The 27,346-nt window shown below is 42.2% G+C and overlaps 1 protein-coding gene across 1 annotated transcript; it reads left to right on the forward strand.

Annotated features, from left to right (window-relative positions):
- Positions 1–1,857: 1,857 nt before the first annotated feature.
- On the forward strand, positions 1,858–5,295 carry LOC124673985 (glycerol kinase). The gene is made up of 4 exons (XM_047210027.1): positions 1,858–2,005; positions 3,106–3,327; positions 3,413–4,406; positions 4,819–5,295. The coding sequence occupies exons 1-4, from the start codon at positions 1,860–1,862 to the stop codon at positions 5,059–5,061; spliced, it is 1,605 nt and encodes a 534-aa protein (XP_047065983.1). The 5' UTR covers positions 1,858–1,859; the 3' UTR covers positions 5,062–5,295.
- The last annotated feature ends 22,051 nt before the right edge of the window (positions 5,296–27,346 follow it).

The raw sequence follows: 27,346 nt of genomic DNA on the forward strand, positions 1-27,346 counted from the left end.
TTTTTGTTTTTCATTTGTTTGCAAAATTATGTTTAGCGTACTGGATTTTAGGGCGCCTGCTGGGAGTGATTTTTTACTTTGGCGCGCCTATGTTTTGCACGTCTGACAGAGTAAAATCCATCTTCGCTTGGGCAGAAGGCACTGCAAAGGGATTTTAGCGCGCGCCTCTGCTAGAGATGCTCTAAACCATCGAATTGCATGCCTTGGCAAACCATTTTATTGAGGCACGAAGCTAGCAAACTCGGGGGCTCGTGATGGCGCCATTCCACACCGACGGGTTCGGTGTACCTCTCCTCCTACTCCCAGCTACAAGCCTACAACAAGCTCACGAAAGAACTCACCTACTCCTTATTTTCGTACGACCTTGATGTGAACAGAAGATTTTTGTATATAGAATAGAATACATAATAGCCGTCGCCTAAAACAACAGGCTGCAGGGAAGACTTTAGGAGAAAAGGGAATATCTTGAGATTACATCAAATTAGCTCACGATACGTGATCAAAATAAGTATTTAGTGAGGCTAAGAACACTTTACATTATCTGGTTGTGTCGTGCCAATAGACTATTTTGTTCTTGCTGAAACAAGGCAATAACTAGTGCAGCCAATCAGCTTAAAAGAACAGTACATCGAGACACTGATGTGCTCGGCTTGGTTGCGTTCTCCCCTAGAGACAAATCCAGCGGAGCAACACTGAATAAGCGAGTGGATAGTAGTAGTAACATATAAGTAGGAAATGTCTGCAGTTTGCGCTGACAGCCAGATCTGCATCTAGTCTAGCATACAAAAACCCATCCATCCATCCATAGCAAAAGTGGTTGATACAGACAATGAATTCGGAATAGTTCTCCTACTTGCTCATATTTGTTTCTGAAGCTAGTGTTGCTGGACGGTTGCGAAGGACGGGGACATGGCTTCTTCAGATAACATGCCCTCGAGATGCTATAGCTTTTTTTATTTTTATTTTTGTGTGCAGTGATCATAAGGTTATCCGTCATCCTCGCCTAGGCTTGTTGCACATCCCTAGTTATTTTGTCTTACGGATGCACATGGCAATTCGATTGGAAATTACCTGTTGTTTTTGAGAATTTCGACCATGACGAAAAACTAACTATTTTTTCCAACGAACAACTATGTGACATGCGGACAGGTTCTCTTCTCCAAGGTAGAGGTCTCCAGGGTCCGGGCATGCCGAAAATAGGGAGCGACCTGAATGAATTTTCCATCATGCTTTTTGCAGAGCGTCTCGTGACGGCAGGTAATATCTTAGCCAGATTATGAACTCCTAAACAAGTAACTATCAATCTTGTTTTTTTTAGGGAATAACTGTCAATCTTGTTTGGCAGTGCACATGTGGCTGAAAAAAAAAATCCCTTTGTCACATTCGCTAAACAATACTCTGGTGCACGAGCTAGTTTACTCACGATAGCCGCCGGGGCAGTTCACATGATACCTGCCTATTCGGTCATCTCTGTATTTTTATACAAGTTGAACTTCGGGTGCCAGCGTGGAGAGATCCGTTTCATTATCCGTCCCAACCGGTATCCCCAGATTTCGTGGGAACGCCGGCGAAAATTCTCCGGAGAAATCAGGGAGAGTAGGAGTAGATAGAGGAGTGTGGGAGCAGATGAGGGAGAGAGTCAGACAAAGCGATGGATAGTCATTGACTTCCACGCCCCAATCGGATCCATCCACCGCTCGCCTCCTATAACCCCTCTCTCCCATCCCCTGCTTCCGCAGTCCAGCTCTCCCAATTTCAGGCCGTCCCCTTCCTCGGCTCACTCCCCTTGCCCGCCGCCCGCTTCGCCGCGGAGGGTCCGGTGTTTGTTTTTCTGAGAACTTTGGGGTGTGCGAGGGGACATGGCGGGGAAAGGGGAGGCGGAGGAGGTGTACGTGGCGTCGATCGACCAGGGCACCACCAGCACCAGGTTCATCGTCTACGACCGCCACGCCAGGCCCGTCGCCTCGCACCAGCTCGAGTTCAAGCAGCACTACCCGGAGGCTGGGTAAGCGCACCACCACCCTTGATTAGAAATTCGTGATCTTTGTCAGTGGAATTTTGTTTGATCGGTTGACCTGGACGGAATTACGGAATTTTTACTTAAGATGTACAGTTGCTTCGTGGTTGTTATGATCTCCGATTTATGTGGAGTGAAAGTTCAGTCTCAACTGTGAACTTTCCAGGTTTGCCCAGTTACTGTGTGATCTGATGACTCAAGTGTCAAATTAGGAGTATGTGTGGTGTCAAAGTTAGGATCGTGTGCTTCCCCTGACGTATGCGCAAAGATCTGCATAATTTCTTTTGCTACTACTAGTAATCAGGACGGCTCACTCTCACAACAAGCTTTCGCTTTTTGAGCATTTGAAACTCTACAGTGTCATGAACAAATTTTGGATATGAAAGATAGATGTTTCTGTTTCTCAAAAACATATGCATGATGGTTGACTTACTGAGTTAGCAGAGTCATGGAAGTCCTAGTCTTTGCCTGCTTTACAGACAATCTACCAAATTATTTAGATGTGGGAGTGCACTGACACCTCTGTTCTTAGATTAAGAGTTGCTGTCTGGAGTACATAAACCTATGGCTCAGATAATATTTCCATACTCCACAATTACTAAAAACGTCATGACGGATAATGTTTTGTATGACAGCAATTTGATGTTCTTAACAATTTCTGTCATATGACTAGCCCGACTTAGTGTTGACATTTCCTTTTTCTTCAAGGGTGTGATCAATGAGTGACCTGGCTGTTCAAATATAACACGATTATAGTACTAATTATCTTGATGCACTTTTAGGACCGACGATCTTCTGACAGTAGTACTGCTAGCTCCGGGAGCAACATCAAACATTTTGTTTGTTTCGCTTCAGTTTCCATTTATTAGTCGATATACAGAAAAGGAAACTTGGCATACTGGATATTGCTTGATGTTGTGATGTTTTATGCTATTTGATTCTGGTCATAGTCTCGAGTGTCATCTTCCTATGTAAAGCACGGTTTTCATCTTTAATTTGTTATACTGTTGTTTGCCGTCCCTTAACTTTGCTGTTAGGAGATGTGACTTCTGACTTTTATTACCTGTTTCTTGATGTGAAACTACAAGATGGGTCGAGCATGATCCGATGGAGATTATAGAGAGCGTGAAGATTTGCATGTCAGAGACACTTGCCAAAGCTGCAGCTAGTGGACTTAATGTGGATGCTGGTTTGAAGGCCATTGGGATCACAAATCAGAGGGAGACAACAGTTATATGGAGCAAATCCACAGGTCTTCCACTATACAATGCCATAGTGTGGATGGATGTTCGCACAAGCTCTATTTGCAGGTCTCTTTTTATCCATCTGCCACTTTCTGTAAACGTTTTTACATCACCTAGTGGTTTGACCGTGCTTTATTCTTTGCCTCTTCAGGAGACTGGAAAGTGAGCTATCAGGTGGTAGAACACACTTTGTGGAGACGTGTGGCCTACCAATCAGTACCTATTTCAGTGCTCTCAAGTTATTATGGTTGATGGAGAATGTTGATGCTGTCAAGAATGCAGTCAAGGCTGGTGATGCATTATTTGGCACAATCGACACCTGGTTGATCTGGAACCTCACAGGAGGCATTGGTGGGAAAGATACTGATGGAAAAGAATTACTTGGGCAGCATGTCACAGACTGCTCAAATGCATCTCGCACGATGCTTATGAATCTAAAGGCACTTGATTGGGACAAGACTACACTTGAGGCATTAGGCATTCCTGCTGGCATCTTGCCGAAGATTATCAGCAACTCGGAGAAAATTGGTGTGGTTGCCAGTGGATTCCCTTTGGCTGGCGTCTCCATCTCAGGGTGTCTAGGAGATCAGCATGCTGCAATGCTTGGGCAGCTATGCCAGAAAGGTGAAGCAAAAAGCACCTACGGAACTGGTGCCTTCATCCTTCTCAACACAGGTGAGGAGGTTACCCAGTCCTCCCACGGCCTCCTTAGCACCATTGCTTACAAGCTTGGCCCAGATGTACCCACTAACTATGCTCTAGAAGGCTCAATTGCAATTGCTGGTGCAGCTGTTCAGTGGTTGAGGGACAGCCTTGGGATCATTAGCTCAGCAGCAGAAATTGAAGGGTTGGCTGGAAGTGTGCAGGATTCAGGCGGGATATACTTCGTGCCAGCATTCAATGGATTGTTTGCACCATGGTGGAGAGATGATGCAAGAGGGATCTGCATAGGAATCACAAGGTTCACAAATAAGGGGCACATTGCTCGAGCGGTGCTTGAGAGTATGTGCTTTCAAGTCAATGATGTCCTCAGCTCCATGCATAAGGATGCTGGTGAGGCAGGAGAAGTCAAGAGTGCAGAAGGGGAGTTTTTGTTGCGTGTTGATGGTGGTGCTACTGTTAACAACCTTCTTATGCAGATCCAGGTAAAGAAACTGTTTTACTCACCTTTAGCAGTTATTTTCTTCTAACGAAATACTGCAGAGTACATCTGTTTGGATGTTCATCACATAGCTGATACTTACATATTCTAAGAAAATAACAGATAGTTACATGATGTAGATTACTTTTTCTGAAAGAAAATCCCAATTAAATCTGAAATGCAGAAAACCCAAGCTTACCTACTGAATATTTTTACTTAATTTTATGTAGTACTTTAGCATGCAACCCTATCCATTCTTGCGCTAGTTTACTTGAGTAAAAACTTGGAAGTGTAAAACCTGTGCCTCCCAATTCAATACTTTAGCACACAACCTGTACCTGCTAAATAGTTCGTGCATGTGTAAAACTCTTCAAGTTTCCATCAGATCACTAACGAATGCATCTGCTCACCTGCAGGCTGATTTGTTGGGCAGTCCTGTTGTCAGACCAGCTGACATCGAGACAACAGCCCTTGGAGCTGCATACGCAGCAGGGTTAGCTGCTGGAGTCTGGACGAAGGAGGAAATATTTGCTGGCTTGCACAAGGATAACACTACTGTGTTCCGGCCCAAACTGGATGATGCCCATAGGAAGAAGAGAGGAGACTCCTGGTACAAGGCGGTCTCGAGATCTTTTGATCTGGCCGATCTTTCTCTCTAGATTGTTTGCACATTGTCGCATGGTATTTTGGATCAGTTTGTGCCAAGGTGATATATCAGTTAGCCTTTGATTGTCAACAAATAAAATGGTATGTTGTGCATTATTTAAGGCGGATTGTTCTTCGGTTTTATAGGAAGACCTGGAGCATACTTGTCTTTGGCTATATTATAAGTACAGGAACATTTGGATTCTTCAGAAAGAAATATATGTAAAAGTATTTGCTTTCTCTTTTAACTAGCATATCTTCTTTGTACTCCAGGCCAGTCGTAAAGCAATTTCAGTTTCATGTTATATCAACTCGAATAGTTGGGTATGAGCTACAATGTGAAGTAACAAACACTTTGTAGCCAAGCTTTTATAGACCAGCAGCATTGCAGTTATTGACGTTTTTGAAGCATACATATCTCAAAGGCTTTGAAGGTGTCTTCAGCAGCTCCTCGCGGACGAAGCGCAAGGAGGAAGAGGGGTCGGATTTGCCAGTGGACGTGAGGCGAACCATCCCTTCTCCTCAGTGACGCCTGAGGCTCCAACACCACGCCCAGCTGCAGTGTATTACTAAACTCCTTCAGCAAATATGGCAAAGCAGTAGTAATCCTAGTTCGTATATAAGAAATTGTGGTCAGAAACTGTCCGTAGAAATTGATGAATACGGATAAAAGCTAGATGAACAAGGAACTGAGAATATGTAAAGAAAGATTGTGTTCAAGTTCTGGAAATTCTTACCCATGTTGGTGTCGACATCATTTGTATCTGCGAGTGTCAGCTTGTCCATCAGAGGCGGTACACTCTCATGGCGATGATGGGTGAGAAGAGCAGCTGGTGCCATCTGGACCGTCAGTGGTGGCACTGGGACGTGCTCATTGCCATGGGTGAGAACAAGAACAATGGCCAAGGTTACAAACAGCATGGATGCCATTGCTCAACGACGACAGAAAGAAGATTTATTGGGTTAACAGAGCTTGGTGCCTGCTATATACAGACGCCAACCTGACAGGCTTCAGTTCGGCCAAATTATATCTCGGGGAGGGCAGTATGCCGTCTCAGCATCATGCTGGAACGTACTCCCTACCTCCATAAAATGATGTCTTAGATTTATCTAAATTTAGTGAAGAGAAATTAATTAGTCCACACTAGATATGTAAAGAGTTGCCAACCCGACAGGAGTTTGGCCTTCCTATTGTGCTATATTGTACGCCACCTACGATAGAGTGGGCCTAATTCGTAATGCTTGATCATATATGATCAAAAGTGCACTTGTCTTAACTATATTAAATGGCTAGAGGTGGTGGGATGGTTGGTAGGTACGTCGTCTGCTCCGGACTTTCCTTCCGAGCGAATACCCGAATGGGCCAGGCCCATCGAATTGCTCATCCGTCCGCACACAGGAATGCAGATGAACCCCGCCCACAACTCCCACACACGATCTCTGGCTGTTCGCCACCCCAACTGCTCGCCGATCCTCCTCCCAGCTTCCCGTCCATGTCGCCTCCCCATACATCGACACACTTCCTCCCCCATGATCTCCCGATCCCTGGTCACGCCATAGTTAGCCCTCTACCACTACGCAGACATGGCATCTGGATCCGACGGAGATCCGGCATCCTGACCCGGCGGCGATGCGCCATCTTGACCCAGCGGCGAGGGGTTCTGAGGACAAACGGCATCAGGAGTGAGGACGCACGGGCCTGAACACGCGGTGTCGCCGTTGTCCGATGCTGCCGGCCGGCCGTGGCCTATGCGCTCCGCCTCTCCTTACATCTGTTCTCTTCCCTCATATCCTTCTCTCTGATTATTTGGATAAACAAGATGCAGGGTGCAGGAGAAACGTCCATCTAAGGAGCGCTCAGCGGACCTGCTTGCATTTGGTGATCTCCAATTAATTATTTGTGGGCAGTTCACGAGACCACCAATTCGTCTAATTCTTTGCTTTTAACTGATTGTATAAGGGCATATAGGTTCTGGTTATTTTGTTTTGAATTGCCAGGATGGCAAGATAGCAGGTAGTACTTACCGATATGCATAGGGGTTTCGGATCCATGATAGTTTGTATTACCTTCTTGCAGCAACATTAGTTCTCTGAATTAGCTTGAGCAGTTGCAGTTTGCTTTGCAGGAGTTGTGGTATCCCTGTGATTTAATCATTTCTGGTGCATTTGTTGTAGAGAAAGCAGAGGGCTGGTCAAGAAAAGAAATCTAAACCATCAAATTGATCAAATAATCTGAAGCATAGGTAAAGTTTTATTTCTTCGGAATTTTTAATTGTCTTCCAATTTAGATAATGTGCAGGTGCTGAAACATGGCCAGCTCACAATGTATGTGGCTTTTATACTTAATTGGGTTGGAATGATGGCTGCATGAGTTATTATTAGATCAAGTGTGGTCGGGTTGATCCCATCTTGCAGTAATTGAAAAAATAATTACATGATGTTGGTCGAGTATGTGTCTCTAGCCTTCGGTGTATTATAACTGCAGTTTCTAATCTTGCCTTTCTTTCCAATATCATTATGTAATTTCTATATTGGACCATGACATACACAGCTTGATCTATAACATTTTCTCTATTATATTAAATGGCTAGAGGTGATGGGATGGTTGGTACATCCGTCCTATCGCATGACATCCCGCGCTTGAAGCCATCTGTCAAGAAACAAAACCGGAGCAACAAAAAAAAGTCTCACACAAAACTGAGAGGAGGAAAACTGAGATCGGCGCTGGAGAGAACCGGCATCGCCGCCTTGACCTACCTTCGCGTGCTGCACACTCTCGTCCCTCTGTACACCAACGAGGATGAGCCAGGGATTGGGGCCACGCCGCCATCTCACACAGTGGTAGATGTGAGCCGAACGGATCAATCGGAAAAAATCTATTATGAGCACCTTGATGTTTGTGGAATGTTGATATTCGACCTGGTATGTGTGACCTCTCTGCTTAGATTCTCAATCATGCACTCTTGTAGAATTTATTTTTTCAGTTGGCAATACTTATGTCATGTGTGGTCCTCTAATATGTAGAGACTCAGTTCGGGTGTAATTTTACGATTGCTGCATATTTCTGAAAGTACTGGGCGAAGTAAACTGGCTCTATAATCTTGCAGAGATTCGTGTTTGGGGTAATTTCACGGTTGCTGCATATTTCTGAAACTAATTGGAGAAGTGTTTGGCGCCATTTTGTTTAGTGGCAGATCTGAACCATATGTTATTTCCTCTATACATGGACCTAAAATAAACTTAAAAGAAAGATGATGCTGAAAAAGGCAATGGAAAAAATCCCTAGCATATACTTAGCTTCATTTAGAAAATAGCTGATTCAATGTTTTAACATCGATGCTTATTAATGATTTTCTCAATGCAGCAGACATGCAACAAGTGCAAGCCGGGTTATCCCTTTCAAATTATAGCGCAAGCCTAATGTTGTCGAGTTCCTTTCTCTCTACAATCAGCCTAATTTGTTGAGTTCATTTCTCTCTGCAATCAGTTACACGAATGAATACCAGATGGTAATGCTTCGATGCACCTACTTGTTTTCCTTTGGAGTGTCCAAACACCAATTCTATTTTATGATCTGTATTTGGCTATCAGACAGCTTCTCTGTTATCTGATTTTGTTTCTGCAATAGTTTTTTCTATTACATACTGTTTTCACGTTACTTGGTAAATACCAAAGTACCAAGCCTATCTATTCTAGCTCAACCAAAGTACAGTATACTTAAGGGCTGAAATGCCTTCTATTTTGTAGCTCCTATTTAAGGGCTGAAATACCTTTTACGAATGCCATCGGTTCATCAAGTATAATTAGAGACTGTGGCTTAAACAAGGACACAGATTTATTTTGGAGATCTAGGCATTTCATTTCAAAATCATGAAATCGCTGGTAGCCAAGTACTGAATTTTCTTTTGGTCCGACGTATCACTCGGTTGTGTAGATTTTTCGTCATGTACTTGTTATTAGTATATTATCTCATTCGTTTTTTAGTTAGTTTTCCACTTTCTTATTTTGCAATGCCACAACTTTGCATTGATGTTGTATGTGGTCAAAGTATGTATGTCGCATTCACTATCTGTTATGTATATTTACTCTGCTCCATAATTCTTGTTGTGGTTTTATTTCAAACTTAATCTAAAAACACGACAAGAATTATGAATGCAGGAAGTACTATATTGCGAAGTGCTCCTGATGAACCCCAGAAATTTTATGCCGAACGAGGAGGCCACCGCGGAGCCGGACTAGATCGTCTTTTAAGTCATCGCTGCCTCAGACCCTCCCGTGTGCAGGCAATCATGAAACCTCCAGACCAGGTCCAAGCAACCCCTGTCCTGCAACCCGTCATGGCAGCGCAAGACGAAGGCGGCACACATGCGTTTGATAACGCCGAGGTTGTTTGCTCTATACAGGTTTCTTACTGTCACCATTTAAATTCGTGCTTTTTTTTTGCATCATCTATGGTTCCAGCTCGATGTGTCTGTGCCACTGAATATCTTCGGTTAGATTAAGAGTCCTGTATGGCAGCCGTAACCAGCTAAGCCTGGCTGAATGGAGTAGCAGTGGAGTTGAACCAACTTCTATTCTTCCCTAATTTCTACTCTATCTCTTATGTCACTTGTTGGATCTTAACACATGATACAGAAGTGAGCTTGAAGTCTCTTGCAAGGAATTCAATAAGCATCATATATATATCTACTTAAAATAGTTTTTACAGTGTATGTGCTCTGGACAGAATATATCAGATACTCAGATGATCATAAGGAGATGGAAGATCACAGCATGTCTCACCACAATGAGAGGATGTAGTCTCCATGGTAAGAACTGAAAACTCTGTTCCTTTCAGATTATAAAGGAAGTGCAATTGGTGTTTGCCCTTCCATCATAAAATAGACAGTGCAATTGGCATCACATCATACATATTCTAAAAGATCACGTCTTTGGTGCCATGGTTAATTTGCTAAGAACATTTTTCTATGGTTGTAAATTAATTTGATCTGTGAGGGAGCCAAATGATATTGAATTTTTTTGTGATTAACAGTTTGATTTAAGCAAGGCCTATGCAATTGAAATAGCATTTGTAGTAGGGGTAACCAGATAAGTAAATGTTCCCGTATGGCAAGATGTCTGCAAATTACGTTATGCAAATTATGGCATGCTCGTAAGCTTTCATGTGATCTTTGCCATGTCCAATGTTGGTACAGATATAGCAAAGATGACAACAAAGAGCTTGGAATTTTTATTTTTGGTTTATGTTATAGAGGCCATATTAGATTCCCACCGTTTCTCAAGTCTAATGCTTCCCGTGCTACTGATTCTTTTTTGCCATGCCAAAGTACAATTGGTTTTGTAGATTAATTAAGATTGTAAACGTATACTCATGGACAGCTTATATTGCACTACAGACCATATAAAAACTGTCTGCAATGCTGACACTTTCTTTGGCAGAACAAGTGATTACATAGTTTACGGTAGCGAGAAGGCATGGTTTGTTCTACTAACTTTATTACCACAGAATCATTACATATAATGTACTTTCATGCTTATACCTCAACCTGGATTATATTAATAAGATGTATCTTCACATTAACTATTATAATCGATGACTAATTCTATTATCTTTGAAGCTACTAAATATTCCCTGTTCTAAAATTTTATTTGTATATAATTTGTTTTAAAGAAACTCGGTATTATTGTATTAGACTTAACCTTGTTGCTGAAATTTTGTAGCAAGGGGCTCGACGAAGCAAACAGAACACGAAGAGAGGAGCTAGAAAGGAGAATCTATCCTGATAGGCTGCGAGCTTCAGTCAACTCATAATTCCTAACCACTATGATTGATAATCTCCATCAATAAAATCACTTAGTTTGCTTTTCATTAAGAGTTCACATATTGCACCTAGCTGCGCATGCCTGTCAGCAATGGATTCTTGATATCGTTGCACCAGACAAATAAAAAATATATTGTGTTGTAAGTTTTCTTGCTATTTTCCTTCTTTGTATACGAATGGCTGGCCGAAGAGGATCTCCTGAAGTTGCTAAGAAGCCATTTCAACGTGACTTATACGGTTATACCGCTGCCACTTCAAAAGCTTAATCATTGTTAGATGTTATCCTTTTTTTCAGCCAAGTGTGGCAGCGTTAAGTGTTGGCCGTTGGCCTGGTTTGCAATCGTAAGCTGGCCTCCCCAACCATATCTGTAATTAGTGGTGTAAATGGATAGGATAATTTCCGCGCCGAAATCGTCCCCGAATCCGTTTTAAGTTATCCATATTCAATTTTAAAGAATCCGACCGATAAGAATATCTGATTTCGAAGTGGTCCTCTGGATATGGTATAGGATATGATATAGCAAATAGAATGAGGATATGGACTATTCGAAATTTAATTAGGATATTCCGAAGTTTTTAAACTGGATAATCCGATTTTTGAGTCAAAATTCAAGGCCAAAATTCACAAAGTTAGTAGTTATTGAGTTACTGGATTCATTTGGCAAGCATATTTGGCACTAAATTCTACCAATTCTTGAGTTTTAGTGTAAATTGTGTCTCTCTTTTCTTAACTACATAAGACCAAAAGTTTAAATCCCTCTCAAGATTTACAATAACTATAACTATCTACCGATTAGAGCATATATCCGACTATATTTGTTTCCGGTCTAACTCTGCCCCGTTTCCGATTCAAATCCACATTCGAATCCAAAACCGGTCATTATCCACTCTGATCCGAATCCAACAAAAATATGTGGCAAAGGATATGGTATGAGAAAAATCCGATCTGATCTGATCCGTTTACACCCCTATCTGTAATGGAACCTTGCAAACCAAAGCAGGGCATTATATTAATTAAAACTAGACAGAGATGCCCTTTATGTAAAAAAGTGGCTGGCATAATTATTTTCTATTCCAACTTGCATGAAGGTCATACTATTTAATGAAACTCAGTTCATACTTATTTGCATCATATTAGAATTTCATGTCTTCTTATGTGCCATTTTTCATCCTTCTATGTATTTGGGAAAAAATAATGAAAAAGATGATGTGTAATCTTTGCTTCCTTCAGCTCAAAAGGTTACTCCATTGATTGGTTTGACCACTGAGGCTTCCATTGGAAATAAGTATGAGGATCAGCGGTGGCAATAACAGTGAGGGCCATGAGTAGGAACCACAACCTTACCATATCAAAAAAAAACATTTAGATTTTGTTTAAATCTATTTTCATTCATTTCTGTTGATTTTTTGCGAGCTCAGATGATTTCTTTTGGTTAGACTAGCTTGCTAGGGTTTGTCCTAAAAATGACATATATTTATAATTTGTTCAAAAATGATTTATAGTTTGCTAATGGGAGCCAACTTTGGTAGGTTGTATCATTGCAACACAGAATATGTTGAATAGATGTATCTTCCTATGTGAGTGAAGCTCCGTAGCAACACACATACACCTTAATTTCCAGTTTGTTGCTTTTATGCATATGGTGTAGAGTTTTAGCACTTTTTAATCTAATTACAGTTTATGAATAGTAGAATCTTACTTTTTTGGAATATCATGTGGATATTTTATGCACCTGAAATTATATATATATTATCTTTACATATAAGCAACATGAAAAAATTGAGGAGACCGTAGCAACGCACGGACATTCAACTAGTAGTTCGTAATGCACTCTTGTCCGTAATGCTTTTGTACGTACTACATATTTTTGGATTTTTTGACATTTTAAAATATGTTTTAAATGAATTTCAAAATTAGGAGCATATATGCACCTGAGTGCAAAAATGCCTTGTCCAACTTGTAGCTGAAGAACTCTTTCATCTACCTCCTGCTTCTGTTCCCCACCTTTTTCTCTGAAATTCTCCCCCTTGCTGAGACTTGTATCCATGAATTTGGAGACAAATCCTGAGAAACTCGTGGTAATAGAGGTGTATCCAGGTACTTGACAAGTTGACATAATAGAAGCTATAACTGTACTCGCTTACCTGCCTTTTATATCACCACTGCATCATGTTGAAATAAATGGGCTAAATTATTTGGCCCATGTAGGGCTCCTTTGATTCAAAGGATTTGCATAGGAAGTGTGAAGGATTTGGTTCCTATGGGAAAATTTCCTATACATGTTGTTTGATTCATAGGAACATATCCTATAGGAAAAATTCCTATAGGAATCTTGTAGTGTAATTCCTATAGGAAAAAAGCATTAGCTCATAGCTCATGAAAAAATTCCTTTGCTACAATCAAACACACTTCATCTTCCTATTGCATTCAAGTAGACATGCCATTCCAATCCTATACATTTCCTATTCCTATGCTTTTCCTATCCTTTAAATCAAAGGAGCCCGTAGTATTTCAGTTTTTCCATAAATCTCAAAGCTCACATAGTGGCAGCCTTGTGAGTTTGAGCCCAAGTTGGTGGCAGCTCACTAGGGGGTGGCAAAAGGTGGAAAGTTTAGTCCCACATGGAAAGTTGGGAGGAAGTTAGACCACCTTATAAGGTGGGTTGTTCCACCACTAGTAAGTGAGTAAGAATAGGAGTGGTACACGCGCGCTCCTCCTCCTCCTCGCTCGTCTCGACATGACGCGCGCCGCGCTCGTGGTGAGTGGATTGAGCCTCGAGCCGAGACTTAACTTTCTTTTTGAAGTTCAGGAAAACGAACAGAGTCCTAGACGGACGCGTCGCAGTTAGTCGGTTCGGGTCGCTCCCGGATCGTGGACTATCTGTAACCGACTCGAAACGTTCATGCGTCGTGGGCGTGGCCCATGTTGCCTAGGGTTTCCCGAGCCTATATAATCTCTTGCCCGACTACCACAGAAACACACGATATACACGAGTTAGGGTTTCCACCTCTCTCTACTTGCGCCGCTATCGTAGCCTACTCCATCCCGCCCGCCGGCGTGCACCGGCGAACGGGAGAGAATGTCTCCGGAACCGCTCGCCTTTGCGATCCTGTACGGGAGAGGTCGAATTGGGTTTTTGAGAAGCGCTCTGCGCGACTACTCAAGTTTTTCATCACTGGTCGCCTTCCGTCCAAGTCGGGCGGTGCTTACCGTCGTCTTCAACGCCGTCTACTTCGACCCGACGTTCCCGTCGTCAACAATGTTGTCATCAACAATGTTACTGCTGCGACGTCATCTGCCACACCGCCACCGCCACCTCCACCATATCGGTACGTGCGACATATCTCGATCTATTTAGCGATGGATGTTGTACTGTTTGCCATGCTACTATTCATGTTGATTAATGCATCTAGTATGTTCGAGTTTCACATGTTAGTAGTTGCGGTCTTCATGCTTAATATTCTGGAATTAATCATGGAAATTGTGCCTAATTATCCAACAATCCAAAAACCTAATTGAAGGTAATTTTCTGAGTTAACAATGGCTGGTTTTGCTGATGCACTGAGGCCGGATAAGTTTACCGGTGTGCACTTTAAGAGGTGGCAGATTAAGGCCACGCTCTGGCTTACTCATCTGAAAGTGTTCCAAGTTAGTAATGATCTTCCTGAAGGAAATATATCTGACCAAGATCAGAACAAGTTCAAGGAAGACAATACTCTCTTCGTCGGATGCGTACTGAGTATTCTTGCTGATCGTCTATGCGATGTGTACATGTTATCACCAGATTTTGGCCAAATCAGGAGGTGGGCCGTAATTGAGATGGACTTGAAGGATATACACGTGGAGCGTCTTTGAAGCGGCCTTGCATGAAGAGTTTGGGCTAGATGCCCGTGTATCTGTATTTTATAGTAGATTGCATCTTAGTTTAGAATTAAAAGATAGAGTTTAACCCGTGCACGGTTAGGTGCACGCCCGAATTAGAAAGTCCCCTGGACTATAAATATGTACCTAGGGTTATTGAGAAAAGAGGACAATCACGTTCACAACAAACACAAACCAGGCGCATCGCCACCCCTTGTTTCGAGGGTTTCTTCGGGTAAGCATCATGCTTGCCTAGATCGCATCTTGCGATCTAGGCAGATACGTTTATTCGTTATCATTGTGTTACTCGTCGTTGAAGCGTTGTTGATGGCGAGTAGCACTACTTATCATAGATGTTTTGGGGCTTGCATTGATGCTTTTCTTATACATATTTGCTTAGCTATGCCAGTCCCTCGATATCTAGCTGCCCTTATACCTATCTAGGTGTAGGGGCAGCACCTTGCTTGATTGTTGTTTAGTAGATCCAATCTGTTATAGTTGCTTCTTGTTCTTCAAAGATTAGTTTAATATCCGTATGGTTAGGCCTTGCAAACGGGTTGAACGATCCGGTAGTGCGAGAGGTGCGGTTTGTTAGCCCTAAGAGGCACTACAAGAAAAGTTCTGATAGACAACGTCCCAAAATCGTCAACTAAGGGGCATTTTTCGTCGCCTATGGGCCTAACCCGACGATATGGGTTCCGTTGTCGAAACTGCGTCGAGCAAAGTCCAACGACGATTTTTTCGGTCCGTCGCGCTTGGGCGCCCTTCCGCCACGGAAAATCGGACCGTTGCGGAAGTGTTTTCGGGAGCCCGTTGACTGCCGACGTCATGCAAGCCGACACGTGGCGACGCCGTTAGCCGCGTTAACGGCGTTAACCGGCCGAAACCCCGTGGTAGATGGTAGGCCCACATGAGGCACCGCCACGTCTTAAGCGGGCCGGGCCGGATGACATAGTTTGACCGGTCAACTATATAGTCGGGCTGGTCCATTAGTTAAGTGGGCCGGGCCTAACCTCTAAGGTTGACTGGTCAAAACTTAAATGGGCCGGCCCATTTAACATGTGGGGTCCACCTTGCAGCAACTGGGCCGGCCCAAAAAGCAAGTGGGCCGGGCCAAAAACACAGGTGGGTCCCAATTTCCTGTTAAAAGGCCGGCCCATTTAGTGTGTGGGGTCCACCGTATAGCAAGTGGGCGGCCCAACAAGCTAGTGGGCGGGCCAAAACACAGTGGGTCCCACTTTCTGTTAAAGGGTCGGCCCATTTAGTTCGTGGGGTCCACCATATAGCAAGTGGGCCGGCCCAACAAAATAGTGGGCGGGCCAAAAACACAGGTGGGTCCCACTTTCTCGTTAAAGGGCGGCCCATTTAGTGTGTGGGGCCCACCATATAGCAAGTGGGTCGGCCCACCAAGATAGTGGGTCGGGCCAAAAACACAGGTGGGTCCCACATTCCTGTTAATGGGCCGGCCCATTTGGTATGTGGGGTCCACCATATAGAAAGTGGGCCGGGCCAAAACACAGGTGGGTCCCACCTTCCTATTAAAGGGCCGGCCCATTTGGTGTGTGGGGTCCACCATATAGAAAGTGGGCCGGCCCATTTGGTATGTGGGGTCCACCATATAGAAAGTAGGCCGGCCCAACAAGATAGTGGGCCGGGCCAAAAACACAGGTGGGTCCCACCTTCCTATTAAAGGGCCGACCCATTTACCATGTGGGACCACCGTAGAGCAAGTGGGCCGGCCCAATAAGCATGTGGAGCCCATTATCGTGTAACCGGGCCGGCCTACTAAAGAAGTGGGCCGGCCCAAAATGAAAGTGGGTCCCACACTACTGTAAGTGGGCCGGCCCAATCTTTTGTAGGGCCCTACTTGTTTGACTAGTCAACTTGCATTAAATTTCATGAGCCTAAAATCTGATTTCAATGATACACACAATTACATACACAAATAAAACAAATAGGAAAATTACAAGGCAATTAATGTGCCCAAATAAAAAAATTACATAGAATCATTGAGGACTTCTATTAGCATCATCAATAACACGTTGACATTTGGCAATCGCCTTGATTGAATCTTGTGTACTCTTTGTCAACATATCGGCTACGGATCTTAAAGCAGCAATACCATGTCTTTTATAAAGTACGACCTTGAGATATTTACTTGTCCGATGAAAGAAATGGTCTAGGTTGACGGCTATGAGAAGATGCATCGGAAGAAAGATCGAGAACTTTTTGTGGGCCTCACTTGGTAATGAAGATTGCTTCATCACAACTGCATTCTGATAATAATGCAAAAAGAGTTAAACGATGAACTATGCAAACATTTATTATGCAATGTAGATATAAGATAATAACAAGTTGCATAAATAAGACATGTATGGAACTTGTACTAAGCACAAACTTACATCATAATGTTGCACGGGGTCGCTACGGATCCTTTTTTGGCGACTATCTTCTAATGATGACTTGCTTCATTAAAACTGCATTACGGTAACATTGTAAACATAGTTACAACAATTAACTATTCAAACATGTATTACGCAATGTAGAGATCGAGATAACGACATGTAGCGAGAAATAAGCACAAGATAAGATAAGATGCATGTACTAAGCACATACGGCTCACTCTGCAGGTCCTTCTCTTGCGTGCACTAGTCGTGGTCAACATGCCTATCATTTTAGGTTCAGCCATCAAGTGAAATGCTAATCCTCCTGCTCCATTGTCCTTAATCTGTGTTTAGATATCACATTTAAGACCAAGTCGGCTGGTTTCAAATAACAAAAAACTTGAGCTGCCAAATGAATAAGCCAATAGTTACCGGATATCGGATTAAAACCAACTAGATGTTGCTTTGCATGAGAAACGAATTTCGGACATTCGATTTAGAGTAGGGTAATGCCAAGGTTTTACACATAAAGTAAGCGGCATTAAGAATGACCAAATGTCGAGGTTCAAATCACCCTCGAAGTTTCTCCAAGACAAGCATATCAAATAGGCGGAAACATAGTAAAGCATGAATGGCATTGCTATGGCGGGGTTCCAAGTGTTAATCTCTTGCATAAGGAACAATGCATATAGGTTATAGATAATAACGGAAGTAAGCGCCAAAATTACCAACCACGAACTCAGATTCCAACCTTACCTAGCGTCCCCGCTGTTAATGTTGGATGTTCTAATAAGTGGTTCGCATGATCAATCCCAAGGAAAAATAACATTGACAAGTCAGTCTACGATAATACAAAGACCAGACATGCACGCGGCAATAACTATATAAGCTAAAGACGAGGTATAAGAGCAAGCAGATTGGAAATGCACATAGCATGATTATAAAAGCGAGTGTGAGAATAGCGGACACGAGAAAACAGCTAGCGGTGAGCTAATGACGTGGTATAAGAACAAGCGAGATTGGAAATGCCCATAGCACGACTATAAAAGCGATGCGACAATAGCATGCGGTACAAAAACGAGTTGGCGGCAAATGAATGGGTACAAGGCTATAAATATGTGGATGCACACAGGTGTCGATAGAATGAACAGGATGGTAGCGACCGGATAATGCTTTTGTCTTGTACAATATTTAAACAAACTTCATGCGAAGCAACACATCAAGAAAGTTAACGGCATATGAGATATGCAAATAACTACACAAAACATGGCTAAAGAAACACCGCGATCTAACGGGCCAGCGTACTAACCAAGCTGCGGCGGGGTGGACGGGGGCGGCAACTTGCATTCCAGCGGCGGCGAACGCGGGAGACGATGAATCGACCCTATTTCAGTAGAAGCGGGCGTTAGTGAAGCAGATCTGGTTGGCTGGCAAGGTATTCGGTGAAGTTGATACAGCCGGCTGCGGCGAGGTAGTCGGTGGCGAGGTCGGCGGTGAAGCGGATCCGTCGGTGGCGAGGTCGGCGGTGAAGCGGATCCGTCGGTGGCGAGGTCGGCGGTGAAGCGGATCCGTCGGTGACGAGGGCGGCGGGGGAGCGGATCAGGTGGGTGGACAGCCAACACGATCAAGGCTACGGCTGTGGAGGAGTATGCCGGCGGCGAAGCGGATCTAGTACTGTAGAGAGTCGAGCTTTGGCGTGTGAGAGTATTTTTGAGCTAATGGGGCGAATGGTTGGTGGGTGGGTGTGGGCACTGTGGGGAGGGTTCGGGATCTAGGCAAGATATTTCATTGTTACCGAATGAGCCCTCCATGGTCGGTGGGTTGTAGCTTCCGGACCGGGGTTAAAAGGGTAAAACTGGTCACGGGATTTTCGAATGGATGCGGCGGGATGATTTGGCGCGTGGCCGAAATTTTCGGTTTCAAGCTACAGTACGAGCAGAACGACAAAAATAATGTTCTTCCCCAGGGAGCTCTCATTTCTTCCTCTTCTCTTTCTCTCTCGAGTCTCTCCCACTCCCCCGGCTCCTCTCCCCCTTCTCTCCCGGCGGCCTCGCCGGCCGGAGACGAGGCCGACTTCTCTCGTATATTGTACACCCTCCGAACTAAATTAATTGATTCAACTTTCTTAGACGTGTATGTATCTAGAGTAAAAACATGTGTGGATACATCCATATTTAGATAAGCAAAGTTGAGTCAGCTAATTTGGATCCGAGGGAGTTAGTGTTGTTGTAAGCTTAGATCCAGTGTTTCCCATGAGCAGAATGGCGCAATGGAGTCGGGGATCTCGTCATCGGCTTCGGATCCGGCCTATGGTGAATGCGGCGGATCTTGCCGGCCAAACCCCGATACTGGTGCCATCAATGTGATGGCGCTAACGGTGAGGCTTGCTTTGGTCGGTGCTTCGGATCGGGCCAATGGGGAAGTCAAGCTGCTAAAGTTCACAAGCTCGGGGCATACGACGGCGTCATCCGTCTTGCCCGTGCACATCTTGGACTTTCAGCGACCCTTCTCAGAGCCAATATGCCGTTGCTGAGGCCCTTCTTCTCCTTCGTCCTGGCGACTACCGGCGACACCGTCCCAAGTGGTGCGTCCCCGGCGACGGAGTTGCTGGAAAGGATGCGGAGCAGAGATCTGATGTGCGGTCGAGAAGGACTCGATTGATTTTCTTCTATATGTTTTGGGGTCCTTTTTGTAAAGTTGCGGGTTCTATTAGTTATTGTCTAGTACTTTTGGTCCTCTATGTAATTTTTTGGACTAGTTTCCATTGGCATCGATAAACTTGAATTTTGACAAGTTCACGAGGAAAAAAATTCCTTTGCACATATGGCCTATCATGTATAAACATTCTTGAGATTTAAACTATATGTAATGTGCCATGCATTAACCCTAAACCATATATATGTAACTAACCCTAGCTGATCAAACCCTACTTAATTAAAACAAATAACCCTAAACTATACGCATGCACTTTATGCGCAAAGGCGCGAGTGCCTCTAATAATGTGTGTGCGCACTCGATCGATGATCCCTAAACCTTATACAACCCCGAAACCCTAATCCCTAATCCCTAAACCCTAAACACCCTAAACACTAAACCCTAGACCCTAAACCCTAACCCTAACCCTAAACCCTAATTAAACCCTATATATAGGCCAACGACACTTAATTGTGCATCAAGCGAGGCCGGGGGTGCCTCGCGGTCCTCTAATTAAATTAAATGTGCCATGCATTAACCCTAAACCATATATATGTAACTAACCATAGCTAATCAACCCTACTTAATGAAAACACATAACCCTAAACTATACTAGCTATAACCCGATCTAATAAAAACATGCTCTATATATAGCGGCTAGCTAGCAAACCGTAGATTAACACCAATTAATATATACATGGCCTATATCGATCATGTTGTATAACATATCCACTGAGATTCATTAATTAATTATATAATTATCGTGATAAATTAATTAACTTTAATTTTGACAAGTTCTCTCGAATGAAAACACATTTGATTAAGTTGCCTCATAATATATATATATAATTAGTGTGCATGCATGGCCTACCATGCATTCGTGCATATATTTTAATGTATATTTGAACATATTCTTGGGGATTACAATCTCTCTCTCTCGATCATCTATATATCGTTGGTGGCCAAAAAACACACATATATATATATGCATGCAATTTATGCGTAAAGGCGCGGGTGCCTCTAATAATGTGTGTGCGCACTCGATCGATGATCCCTAAACCTTAAACAACCCTAAAACCCCTAAATCCCTAATCCCTAAACCCTAAACACCCTAAACACTAAACCCTAAACCCTAGACCCTAAACGTACCCTAACCCTAACCCTAACCCTAAACCCTAGCTAATCCTAAACCCCAATTAAACCCTATGTATAGGCCAACGACACTTAATTGTGCATCGATCGAGCGGGTCATGAGTGCCTCGCGATCCTCTAATAAAATTAAATGTGCCATGCATTAACCATAAACCATATATATGTAACTAACCCTAGCTAATCAACCCTACTTAATTAAAACACATAACCCTAAACTATACTAGATATAACCCGATCTAATAAAAACATGCTCTATATATAGCAGCTAGCTAGCAAACCGTAGATTAACACCAATTAAAATATACATGGCCTATATCGATCATGTTGTATAACATATCCACGAGATTCATTAATTAATTATATAATTATCGTGATAAATTAATTAACTTGAACTTTGACAAGTTCTCTCGAATGAAAACACATTTGATTAAGTTGCCTCATAATATATATATAATTAGTGTGCATGCATGGCCTACAATGCATTCGTGCATATATTTTAATGTATATTTGAACATATTCTTGGGGATTTCAATCTCTCTCTCTCTCTCTCGATCATCTATATATCGTTGGTGGCCCAAAAAACACACATATATATGCATGCAATTTATGCGTAAAGGCGCGGGTGCCTCTAATAATGTGTGTGCGCACTCGATCGATGATCCCTAAACCTTAAACAACCCTAAAACCTTAAATCCCTAATCCCTAAACCCTAAACACCCTAAACACTAAACCCTAAACCCTAGACCCTAAACGTACCCTAACCCTAACCCGCCTAACCCTAAACCCTAGCTAATCCTAAACCCCAATTAAACCCTATGTATAGGCCAACGACACTTAATTGTGCATCGATCGAGCGGGTCATGGGTGCCTCGTGATCCTCTAATAAAATTAAATGTGCCGTGCATTAACCCTAAACCATATATATGTAACTAACCCTAGCTAATCAACCCTACTTAATTAAAACACATAACCCTAAACTATACTAGCTAGCTATAACCCGATCTAATAAAAACATGCTCTATATATAGCAGCTAGCTAGCAAACCGTAGATTAACACCAATTAAAATATACATGGCCTATATCGATCATGTTGTATAACATATCCATGAGAATCATTAATTAATTATATAATTATCGTGATAAATTAATTAACTTGAACTTTGACAAGTTCTCTCGAATGAAAACACATTTGATTAAGTTGCCTCATAATATATATATAATTAGTGTGCATGCATGGCCTACAATGCATTCGTGCATATATTTTAAACATATTCTTGGGGATTTCAATCTCTCTCTCTCTCGATCATCTATATATCGTTGGTGGCCCAAAAAACACACATATATACGCATGCACTTGATGCGTAAAGGCGCGCGGGTGCCTCTAATAATGTGTGTGCGCACTCGATCGATGATCCCTAAACCTTAAACAACCCTAAAACCCTAATCCCTAATCCCCTAAACCCTAAACACCCTAAACCCTAGACCCTAAACACCCTAAACACTAAACCCTAAACCCTAGACCCTAAACACCGTAAACCCTAAACCCTAAACCCTAAACCCTAAACCCTAAACCCTAAAACCCTAAACCCTAAACCCTAAACCCTAAACCCTATAAACACCCTAAACACTAATTAAACCCTAAACCCTAGACCCTAAACACTAAACCCTAAACCCTAGACCCTAAACACCGTAAACACTAAACCCTAAACCCTAAACACCCTAAACACTAATTAAACCCTAAACCATAGACCCTAAACACTAGACCCTAAACCCTAGACCCTAAACACCCTAAACACTAAACCCTAGACCCTCTAAACACCGTAAACACTAAACCCTAGACCCTAGCTAAACACCCAAAACACTAAACCCTAAACCCAGCTAGCTAACCCTAAACCATAATTAAACCCTATATATATAGGCCAACGACACTTAATTGTGCATCAAGCAGGCCAGGGGTGCCTCGCGGTCCTCTAGTTAATTAAATTAAATGTGACATGCATTAACCCTAAAGGTACCCTAACCCTAACCCTAACCCTAACCCTAAACCCTAGCTAATCCTAAACCCCAATTAAACCCTATGTATAGGCCAACGACACTTAATTGTGCATCGATCGAGCGGGTCATGGGTGCCTCGCGATCCTCTAATAAAATTAAATGTGCCATGCATTAACCCTAAACCATATATATGTAACTAACCCTAGCTAATCAACCCTACTTAATTAAAACACATAACCCTAAACTATACTAGATATAACCCGATCTAATAAAAACATGCTCTATATATAGCAGCTAGCTAGCAAACCGTAGATTAACACCAATTAAAATATACATGGCCTATATCGATCATGTTGTATAACATATCAATGAGAATCATTAATTAATTATATAATTATCGTGATAAATTAATTAACTTGAACTTTGATAAGTTCTCTCGAATGAAAACACATTTGATTAAGTTGCCTCATAATATATATATAATTAGTGTGCATGCATGGCCTACAATGCATTCGTGCATATATTTTAATGTATATTTGAACATATTCTTGGGGATTTCAATCTCTCTCTCTCTCGATCATCTATATATCGTTGGTGGCCCAAAAAACACACATATATATGCATGCAATTTATGCGTAAAGGCGCGGGTGCCTCTAATAATGTGTGTGCGCACTCGATCGATGATATCCCTAAACCTTAAACAACCCTAAAACCTTAAATCCCTAATCCCTAAACCCTAAACACCCTAAACACTAAACCCTAAACCCTAGACCCTAAATGTACCCTAACCCTAACCCTAACCCTAAGCCTAAACCCTAGCTAATCCTAAACCCCAATTAAACCCTATGTATAGGCCAACGACACTTAATTGTGCATCGATCGAGCGGGTCATGGGTGCCTCGTGATCCTCTAATAAAATTAAATGTGCCATGCATTAACCCTAAACAATATATATGTAACTAACCCTAGCTAATCAACCCTACTTAATTAAAACACATAACCCTAAACTATACTAGCTAGCTATAACCCGATCTAATAAAAACATGCTCTATATATACGAGCTAGCTAGCAAACCGTAGATTAACACCAATAAAAATATACATGGCCTATATCGATCATGTTGTATAACATATCCACGAGAATCATTAATTAATTATATAATTATCGTGATAAATTAATTAACTTGAACTTTGACAAGTTCTCTCGAATGAAAACACATTTGATTAAGTTGCCTCATAATATATATATAATTAGTGTGCATATGCATGGCCTACAATGCATTCGTGCATATATTTTAATGTATATTTGAACATATTCTTGGGGATTTCAATCTCTCTCTCTCTCGATCATCTATATATCGTTGGTGGCCCAAAAAACACACATATATACGCATGCACTTGATGCGTAAAGGCGCGGGTGCCTCTAATAATGTGTGTGCGCACTCGATCGATGATCCCTAAACCTTAAACAACCCTAAAACCCTAATCCCTAATCCCTAAACCCTAAACACCCTAAACACACTAAACCCTAGACCCTAAACACCCTAAACACTAAACCCTAAACCCTAGACCCTAAACACCTAAACCCTAAACCCTAAACCCTAAACCCTAAACCTAAACCCTAAACCCTAAACCCTAAAACCCTAAACCCTAAACCCTAAACCCTAAACCCTATAAACACCCTAAACACTAATTAAACCCTAAACCCTAGACCCTAAACACTAAACCCTAAACCCTAGACCCTAAACACCATAAACACTAAACCCTAAACACCCTAAACACTAATTAAACCCTAAACCATAGACCCTAAACACTAGACCCTAAACCCTAGACCCTAAACACCCTAAACACTAAACCCTAGACCCTCTAAACACAGTAAACACTAAACCCTAAACCCTAGACCCTAGCTAAACACCCAAAACACTAAACCCTAAACCCGGCTAGCTAACCCTAAACCCTAATTAAACCCTATATATATAGGCCAACGACACTTAATTGTGCATCAAGCAGGCCAGGGGTGCCTCGCGGTCCTCTAGTTAAATTAAATGTGACATGCATTAACCCTAAACCATATATATATATAACTAACCCCTAGCTAATCAAACCCTAGTTAATTAAAACACATAACCCTAAACTATACTAGCTATAACCCGATCTAATAAAAACATGCTCTATATATAGCATGCAGCTAGCTAGCAAAAACGGTAGATTAAAACCAATTAATATATACATGGCCTATATATCGATCATATGTTGTATAACATCTCCACTGAGATTCATTAATTAATTATATAATTATCGATGATAAATTAATTAACTTGAATTTTGACAAGTTCTCTCGAATGAAAACACATTTGATTAAGTTTCCTCATAATATATATATAATTAGTGTGCATGCATGGCCTACCATGCATGCATTAATTCGTGCATATATTTTAATATATATTTGAACATATTCTTGGGGGATTTCAATCTCTCTCTCTCGATCATCTATATGTCGTTGGTGGCCAAAAAACACACACATATACGCATGCACTTTATGCGCAAAGGCGCGTGTGCCTCTAATAATGTGTGTGTGCGCACTCGATCGATGATCCCTAAACCTTAAACCCTAAATAAACCCTAATCCCTAATCCCTAAACCCTAAACACCATAAACATTAAACCCTAAACCCTAACCTCCTAACCCTAAACCCTAAACCCTAATTAAACCCTATATATATAGGCCAATGACACTTAATTATGCATCAAGCAGGCCAGGGGTGCCTCGCGGTCCTCTAATTAAATTAAATGTGCCATGCATATATATGTGTTTAATTTGGGGATTTCAATCGCTCTCTCGTATGTAGCTCTCTCTACCTCTATCTCCCTCTCTCTCTCTCTCTCTCTCTCTCTCTCTCTCTCTCTCGTTGGTGGCCAACAACACACACATGCACTTTGTGCGCAAAGGCATGCGCCTCTAATAATGTGTGCGCAGTCGATCGATCTAGTTTTGATTAATCATAGCACACAAATAAAGAAGTTGTATTTGAATCCACACAACCTAATCTAAAACACATAACCCCTAACATGGCCTAATTAATTAACCCTTCTCGATCTCTACCTAATTAGTGGAAATTGCACAAAATCAAAAGGGGTCCCTCACTAATTATGCATATACTGCTAGATTGTGATAAACTTTTGCCACATATATATTTGGTGGATGGGTGCATCTTGGCATGTAAACAATTAGTGTTTGCAAATGGCGTTGTCAAAATTTATGTACAAATGATTTCTTTCCATCCAAAGTGCATAAAATGGGAGTTTTAATGAAGAAAGTACAAATAAAACAGCTCAACATGCTTCCACACCCCGATTTTCACACGAAGTAGAGCATATTTAAAGGATAATTCCAGAGTTTTACTATTTTTCAAGCAACTTTGCTAATTTTCCCCCACTCACATGACTTTATGTCGATTTAACGAAAATATGGCGAATTTAAACTACATGGGCGGGATAGTTTGAATTGTGCGCGCGGCAAAGGGAACCGCCTATTCCTCAACCTTGTGCACGGCAAATTACACACGCAACTCCATTAAACGCCACCTACCGACATTAATTATCACCCGGCGGCCCGGCCGCATGACCCCCACCCACCCGTACACAACTTATCCCCGTCGGGTGCGAAGAGCTTCCCCTCCCCGTCCCGTCCGTGCGAAGAAGAAGCTTCCCCTCCCCGTCGTTCTTCTCGAGACGCACCGGCGGTCAAGTTGATCCACGGTAGAGGCTGCTATCTCTAGCTCAATCATGTATCGGGCAAGACAGCCTAACGATTTATATTTTCTTGATGGTTGCTAAAAAAATTCGTCAGTATGCTCGAACTAATTGGCACTTTATAGTTTTCCGCTCGATTTGTCATCGATCAATTTGTTCATTTGCGTGGGCATATAGAGTCAGTTCTGCACTCGATCCGTTAATTTGCTGAAATGCCATGGCCGAGTTTTGTACACGATCTGTTTGCTAAAATGTCGATGGGCATTTTTTGTTTTGTACTCGACATGATTGCTGAAATGCATAATCATGTAGTATAGTTTTGTACTCGATGGATATACATTTCCTACTTCGCCTTAAATTAATCACCAACCACTTGTATCTCATAATTAAACGGATGGACGAGAACTTGGAAACTGCATGGACACTTATGTTCCCCTTCATATATAAATGGTGTTCAACCCTTTATGGGGTTTATTAGAGCTCATGATGGTCACAACACTGGACGTGTATTGCCCGCGCTGCACATGTATGAATGGTGAGAAGAGGCCTCACCACTGTAGTGGCGAGATCATTTACACATTTTTGGGATGGACCGCACATATGTTAGGCGGGTTTAGCATGGTGAACCATATAATGATC

The sequence above is a fragment of the Lolium rigidum genome, chromosome 7 (assembly GCF_022539505.1).
Source record: "Lolium rigidum isolate FL_2022 chromosome 7, APGP_CSIRO_Lrig_0.1, whole genome shotgun sequence".
In the NCBI taxonomy this organism is placed as follows: Eukaryota; Viridiplantae; Streptophyta; class Magnoliopsida; order Poales; family Poaceae; genus Lolium; species Lolium rigidum.

Excerpts from the sequence above, each read along its gene's own strand:
- LOC124673985 (XM_047210027.1), top strand. The coding sequence starts at position 1,860 with ATGGCGGGGAAAGGGGAGGCGGAGGAGGTGTACGTGGCGTCGATCGAC. Across the intron at positions 2,006-3,105 it reads CAGCACTACCCGGAGGCTGG|ATGGGTCGAGCATGATCCGA; the intron begins GTAAGCGCACCA and ends TGAAACTACAAG. Across the intron at positions 4,407-4,818 it reads ACCTTCTTATGCAGATCCAG|GCTGATTTGTTGGGCAGTCC; the intron begins GTAAAGAAACTG and ends GCTCACCTGCAG.